The sequence below is a fragment of the Symphalangus syndactylus genome, chromosome X, assembly GCF_028878055.3.
Source record: "Symphalangus syndactylus isolate Jambi chromosome X, NHGRI_mSymSyn1-v2.1_pri, whole genome shotgun sequence".
In the NCBI taxonomy this organism is placed as follows: domain Eukaryota; kingdom Metazoa; phylum Chordata; class Mammalia; order Primates; family Hylobatidae; genus Symphalangus; species Symphalangus syndactylus.
In genome coordinates, this window is record NC_072447.2 from 27,812,614 (window position 1) to 27,820,000 (window position 7,387).

The window sequence follows — 7,387 nt, forward strand, 5'->3', positions numbered from 1 at the left end:
CACACCACTGCACTCCAGCCTGGTGACAGTGAGACTCCAGCTCAAAAAAAAAAAAAAAAAAAAAAAGCAAACTAGAACTGAACTGGAGAACAGACAAACGTGCATTTGATAACTGATATAACAATTACAATGTGCTGTGTGGAAGATACAAAATTACAATTCATAAATGGACTAAATGTTTTGGTTATTTTTCACCCTTGGGGAAAGTTTCCTAGTTGAAGTTAAAACATTCCTACTATTTATTACTTGTCTTAGAAGAAAACCTGTTTATATTTCTGTACAAACTTTTCATTTTAATATTATGACACCACCATGTAAGTTCTCACACAATATCCGTGTGAAGTGTTAAGTAGAAAAACACACCAGTGTGGTACCCAGTGAAAGGTGGTGTCTGGAGAGTCAGTGGTTTCTGGAACTCTGGACTGTCAACCAGGAAGTGTTGAAGTGACTGAAAAATTAAAGAGCATGGGTAATAGCATGGGCAGAGCAGAGATTGAGATGATCTATGTCCATGCCAAAGGAAGCATCCTAGAAGTTTCTGGCTATGGCAAGATGACAAAACTCAGTGTACATTTTATCTGGATCACTTTTGGAGCACTAAAGCAGATAACCAACTTTGTGCTAACATACATGTGCTCAGGAGAGCCTGATTTTAAGACTGACTTCACCCCATTACTCTTGTGTTCCAGAACCTTCAAGGGATATCACCTACCAGATCCAAGCTTTGCCAGCTTAGCTTTCCTCATGATCAGCTATCTATCAGCTGTCAGTTCTACCCACGTGCCCAAGTGCTCTTCACACCTTCACACCTGCAGTGCTTTCCTGTGCAGCCTACCTTGGAGGTCCCACTCAATGCTCCACTTCCCTTCCAGCTCCTTTAAAGACTCAGTCACACATGAAATTTGGCATTTAGCTTTAGTAATATACTCACAAGTGTGTTATTAGTTCCTACCTCACCTTCACCAGCCTGGAGAAAAGGCTATTTTCAGGGTACCACTGTTGTGCAGCTGAGTCAAGTCTTCCTGCTCTCAGTCACCCTGCTGCTCTTGGCTGGCCTGCATCACAGCCCTCTGGATGACATGCTCATTGAGGGCGGGGCCAACTATATACAAAAAAATACACGTTTGCTGAAATTACTCCTAGATTTCTAGATGAGTATGTAAATTTTTCTGCTGCCAAAGCTCTGGCATCTAGTTTGAGTCAATCTGAGCTCTATAACAGGTGAAGACATCATATTAGTTTGCAGACTATCAATAGGAGAAATAGGACGAAAGCAGCACTTTAAAAATGGATATTAAACTACCACAATCTTGAACAAACATCTTTATTTAAGAAATCAAATAGGGTAAAAATTATGCAATTTCACACAAGGATACAAGACAAAGCTTAGAATTACTTGCTCAAAAGTTATTCAGAATGGAACAAAATTGTTCAAGTGCTCCCAATTAGCACAGGCTGTATTACTTTTCAATGGACATTTACTATTTTACATTAAGATCTACTTATCATAGGAACAAAGAGACAATTCCCAGCCCCCTCTGGTGTATCACCTAAAAGGCTGAGTACAGATGTTAATGTAATCCAAGCTTTTCTTTGACAACAATACTAAAAATTGCCTTACAATTTTTTATGAGTATCAACAGTTTACTGTCTGAGGGAAAGGAAATATAAGAATATAAAGTGACAGAAGCAACACACTTCACTGTGGCCTGCAACTGCTCCCAGCCTATTTTATAAACATGATTTGGGTTCTCACATTATAGCAGGATCACTATTCCTAGCCTCTGGTGGAAGCAGACATGTGACACTTAGCACTGCACAAGTGTTTCTTTGGCTTCTTGAGTAGTGCTGTGTATACTGCCTATACATTTTTATAACATCTCTAAATGCATAATGTCAACGTATGTGCTATCACATTTCACTCCCAACTGCAGAATATTTTAATTTTAAATCTATCTACCAAATCTTGACTATGACATATATTTTTGGGTTGTTACATTAAGATCAACCTATCTGGGCAGGGCACAGTGGCTTACACCTGTAATCCCAGCACTTTGGGAGGCTGAGGCAGGAGAATTGCTTGAAGTCAGCAGGCAGAGGTTACAGTGAAACAACTGCCATTGCACTCCAGCCTGGACGACAGAGCGAAACTCCATCTCAAAAAAAAAACCCAAAGATCAACCTATCTGAATTGGGCAAGTCAAAAGCTTATTCCTGGCCGGGCACGGTGGTTCATGCCTGTAATTCTAGCACTTTGGGAGGCTGAGGTGGGTGGATCAACTGAGGTCAGGAGTTTGAAACCAGCCTGGCCAAAATGGCAAAACCCCGTCTCTACTAAAAACACAAAAATTAGCCAGGCGTGGTGGTGCACGCCTGTAACCCCAGCTACTCGGGAGGCTGAAGAAGGAGAACTGCTTGAACCCGGGAGATGGAGGTTGCAGTGAGCCAAGTTGTGCCACTGCACTCCAGCCTGCACAACAGGAGCAAGACTCCATCTCAAAAAAAAAAAAACAAAAAAAAAACCCAAAAAAAAACCCAAAAAGCTTATTCCCAATGTTTAAGTAAAAAATATTTCATGGCTGGGCGTGGTGGCTCACGCCTGTAATCCCAGCACTTGCCGAGGTGGGTGGATCACGAGGTCAAGAGTTCAAGACCAGCCTGACCAATATGGTGAAACCCTGTCTCTACTAAAAATACAAAAATTAGCCAGGTGTGGTGGTGCATGCCTGTAATCCCAGCTACTCGGGAGGCTGAAGAAGGAGAATTGCTTGAACCCGGGAGGTGGAGGTTGCAGTAAGCCAAGATTGTGCCACTTCACTACAGCCTGCACAACAGGAGCAAGACTCCATCTCAAAAAAAAAAAAAAAAGCAAGCTTATTCCCAATTTTTAAGTAAAAATATTTCATGGTTGGGCACGGTGGCTCACGCCTGTAATCCCAGTACTTTGGGAGGCCAAGGTGGGCGGATCACGAGGTCAGGAGTTCAAGACCAGCCTGACCAATATGGTGAAACCCCGTCTCTACTAAAAATACAAAAATTAGCCGGGCGTGGTGGCACACGCCTGTAGTCCCAGCTACTTGGAGGCTGAGGCAGGAGAATCGCCTGAACCTGGGAGGCAGAGGTTGCAGTGAGCCAAGATTGCACCACTGCACTCCCGCCTGGCAACAGAGTGAGACTCTGTCTCCAAAAAAAAAAAAACATGATTATTGATAATGAGCTCTTTATAAATAACACTGTTCACAAGGAAATACCAATGGATCTATTGATAATGTGACATGAGACAGAATGTACTATTTTTAAATATAAAAGGAATTTCATTAGGTTTAGATAAGCTGAGAATACACAAAAGTTTTCCAGGCTAATTAATCAAGTAACTTACAATGTACACATTCCTGAGTATACACCATTGTGGTGACATCACTTATTTTGGAATTTTCTGCATTCAGCTTAAAAGGTGTTTCTTCCCAAGAAACTGAACTTTTCTGTCAAATGCACTTGATCGAATAGGAGAATTGGGTTCATAAAATGGATTCATTGAAAACTAGGAAAGAAGAAAGTATTAGTGAAGCAAAAAAGCTGACAAATCATAAGTTTCTGAAAGGAAATAATTTTAAAGTTTTAAATTAAAAACCAAAGACATTCCAAAGTCTAAAGACCACATTTTAAAGTTTTATTGAAAATGCTGCATTGTTAAATACTAACATCCTCTTAAGGAAATTTTTATTTTGGTGTTTTGGTTTTGAGAAGTATCTGTGGCAAAATGAATGGCAGTATGATAAATGTTGCCTGTGTCAGTTAACTTTCAGAATTCACCCTGTGTGTGAAATACTCATATTCATTATAAATAAATGGATTAATCTGTATGGCCCTTTGGCTACATAAAACAAAAAAGTCTGCCATGTGCTCAGAGTTCAGAAAAAGCTATTCTTGTGTGGTAATCTTTTAACAATCAGGTTTTTAATACTCTCCTTTAATACAAGACTGCTAAATGATCAGCTTCTCAAATTAGTGTATCATAACTCATGAGAGAAAATTATTAAATGGAATCACTAATGAGGAAAGGCATTGCTAATTTTTACACCTTAATCACTTGACACTGTTCATCTTTATAAGAGGGCTAAATATTACTTACTACCTCTGACTAGGAATACTGTTAAATTGTATTACTGTGCTGATATGCAAGAAATTCTGTCCAAATACAGAACTTATTTAAATTATTAAAAACATATGGCCAGGCATGGTGGCTCACCCCTGTAATCCCAGCACTTTGGGAGGCCGAGGCGGGCAGATCACTTGAGGTCAGGAGTTCGAGACCAGCCTGGCCAACATGGCAAAACCTCGTCTCTACTAAAAATATAAAAATTAGCTGGGTGTGGTGGTGCACACCTGTAGTCCCAGCTACTTGGGAGGCTGAGGCAGGAGAATCGCTTGAACCTGGAAGGCAGAGGTTGCAGTGAGTTGAGATCACGCCACTGCACTCCAGCCTGGGTGACAGAGCAAGACTGTCTCCAAAACAAAACATACTATTGTTATCACTGCAGTGTAACCATGACGTCCTATTATTATTTTTCAAAATCAAGAAATGCAAGTGGCGCCATTCTTCTTGAGTGGCTATTTGATCATATAAAAATCACTTCCTGCCAGTTTATGATCTCTATTAATTGCACTGTAACTTATTTGTAAAGTAGATGGAAACATTTTAGATTAAATTATGAAGCAATTTTCCCTTATATAGGCTGCTTCTTTGCTGTCTTTAGGGATCCCTGATAAAATCAGCTATGAGGACAACAAGGTGAAGAATGAAACCAATTTACCTTCACAATCATCTAAAGGTAACTACCATGAGTTGTGTTCCTAAACACACATTCACCTGGCTGTGAAGACTTACCTGCGGAGGGAGTTGCCAGAGAGTTCTGATGGGGGAAAGCTAGTCTGAAAGGTAAATTGCAGCCTAAGGGAGTTACTTCAATAGGCCAGTTTCCTGACAAAGGTCGAATCCTTTCTCATCAGATTTTAAAAATTATAGAACATACCGTACCTTTATATATAAATCATAAACATCAGTAAAGAAGTTCTTTATTCCATCTTCTTGTCTTATATCATGAAGCATAATAAACCTCATATGTGAAATAATTAAGGCATAATCTTTCTTAGAAATGAAAAACAAAAAGCAACCAGTTCGTTGATACAGTATTCTTCAAATTAGTCACATGCAGTGTATTTGTGATGGAAAAGTTGAATATATAAACTGGGTTTAAAATTAGCTTAGTTTTATCATAAAGAGAACATAAGCTTTCAAAGTTAGAAAATAACTATAAAATAAAGTAAAATCACCCTTGATAGGGTCCAGATAAACTTTTTTTGTGTATGAGACTTAGTTTTAAAATTAGCTATTAAACAAAATGTTTTCCCCCCTAAAAAAAGAAAAGTAGCCCCATAAATGGAAACTTACATTTTCACCTGACTGTGAAGTCTATAGACTCAGAGCCTGGCATCTATGTTCCATGTTCTTCTGGTTTGTGAGCCCAAACTTTAGTTAGTTATCTTTACTAAGAAGGTAAGGATATGCCCCGCAGTGACAAATGCTGACACAAACCACTCGTTGAACTTGTCCACAGTTTTCAAGTACATGTTGTTCGACAGCCACATGTTCTCATCTACGAGGTCGAGAGCAGCATGAGCTATGAACTGGTTCAGATGACGATGGTCGTCCTAGATGACAGTGTGAGCAACCACAGATTAACATTTCCATATGGCATCAAGAATGCTGACATTTCATTCTGTAAATTCTATAGATGGTTTTCTTGTGGGGAAAAAAGTTTGCTTTTATACTTTGTTCGTTATTGTCATGAGACTTATAAAAGATCTGTTTTCATATTATATTCTATTTTTAAATTTGATATCTAAATCTCAACAGAAACAGCCAATTAATAAATGAAATGTGTATATAGAGGATTTATACAAATCCTCTATATACACATTTATTGAAATCTTTTATTGAAAATCTTTTTCATATAAATTTTTTTTCATGTTTCAAGAAGGAAGTTACCAAATTCTGTAACCATCTAAACATGTAAAAAAAGGATACTATGTTAAAAAAACAAAAACAAAAAACAAGATCCTGTGGAGAAGAGGTGCCATTCATACCAGGCCTCAAGGTCTGGGAGGAAACTGAGAGGGCGGGGCTTCCTGCACAGTGGTACCAGGTAAGCAGTAGAGACAGTTGAAATGGCGCTTATAATGGCCTCCCCTCTTTCCAGTGCATGGAGCTTACATGGCAGCGGGACCTGGGAGTAATGGGAAGTGATGCTCAGCCCCAGCTGTGAGCAGTCGCCTGTGTCAACAGCAGGACACAGTCCTGTCACAGCTGGGAGTGTCCTTTTCCTGGGCTGAAATGGCTTAAGTGAACAGAAGGTGGGACTGTCTGACCATAATGTGAAGACGAAATTCAGAACTTGGAATGCAGTCTTACTCCAATGTAATTCTTTGAAAATACATTTTTTGGCCAGGCGCGGTGGCTTATGCTTGTAATCCTAGCACTTTGGGAGGCTGAGGCAGGTGGATCACCTGAGGTCAGGAGTTCGAGAACAGCCTGGCCAATATGGTGAAATCCCATCTCTACTAATACAAAAATTGGCTGGCTGTGGTGGTGCATGCCTGTAATCCCAGCTACTCGGGAGGCTGAGGCAGGAGAATTGCTTGAACCTGGGAGGCAGAGGCTGCAGTGAGCCGAGATCACGCCATTGCACTCCAGCCTGGGGGACAAGAGCAAAACTCCATCTCAAAAAAACCCAAGCCATTTTTCAAAGAATACCTGTTATGGGTTGAAGTGTTTCCTCTCCAAAATTCCTTTGTTGAAGTCCTAAGCAACAGTACCTCAGAATGTGGCCTTATTTGGAAAGAGGGTTGTTGCAGATGTGGTTAGCTAAGATGAGGTCACATTGGAGTAGGGTGGGCCCCTAATCCAATGGACTGGTGTATTTAGAAAAAGGGAACATTTAGAGATGCACACAGGGAGAAAAATGCCACATGAAGACTGGAGTTACGCTGCCACAAGCCAAGGAACTCCCAGAAGCTGGGAGAGAGGCCTGGACAGACCCTTGTCTTTGTGCCTTCATAGGGAGCATGGCCTCACTGATAACTTGATTTCAGACGGTGGCCCTCAGAACTGAGACAATAAATTTCTGCTGTCCCAAGCCACTCAGTTTTTCGTACTTTGTTACAACAGCCACAGGAAACCGAGACGGCTTCCTTGCCAAGGAGGCTGTTCTCATGCCTGGGCTGGAGGAGGGCGGCCCGTTGCCCTGGAATCCCACGCATAGTTAAAGCATGTTTTACTTCACTCATGTTGCCATGACAAAGCTAAGTGAATCCTTAGAGAAATGGA

At 40.5% G+C, this 7,387-nt stretch overlaps 2 protein-coding genes across 3 annotated transcripts in view; one reads left to right on the top strand and one right to left on the bottom strand.

The window, feature by feature from the left end:
* Positions 1-7,387, top strand: part of OFD1 (OFD1 centriole and centriolar satellite protein) — a 79,959-nt gene that overhangs the window by 21,672 nt on the left and 50,900 nt on the right. The window contains exon 3 of the mRNA XM_063635184.1: positions 4,758-4,832. Coding sequence (XP_063491254.1) covers positions 4,800-4,832 — 33 coding nt within the window. The 5' untranslated portion in view covers positions 4,758-4,799. The remainder of the gene's footprint in view (positions 1-4,757; positions 4,833-7,387) is intronic.
* TRAPPC2 (trafficking protein particle complex subunit 2) overlaps positions 1,311-7,387 on the bottom strand; it is a 16,408-nt gene continuing 10,331 nt past the window's right edge. For both annotated transcript variants that reach the window (XM_055268775.2, XM_055268774.2), the window contains 3 exons: positions 5,568-5,712; positions 5,039-5,124; positions 1,311-3,541 (listed from right to left, as the gene is read on the bottom strand). In XM_055268775.2, coding sequence (XP_055124750.1) covers positions 3,443-3,541; positions 5,039-5,124; positions 5,568-5,712 — 330 coding nt within the window. In that variant the 3' untranslated portion in view covers positions 1,311-3,442. The remainder of the gene's footprint in view (positions 3,542-5,038; positions 5,125-5,567; positions 5,713-7,387) is intronic.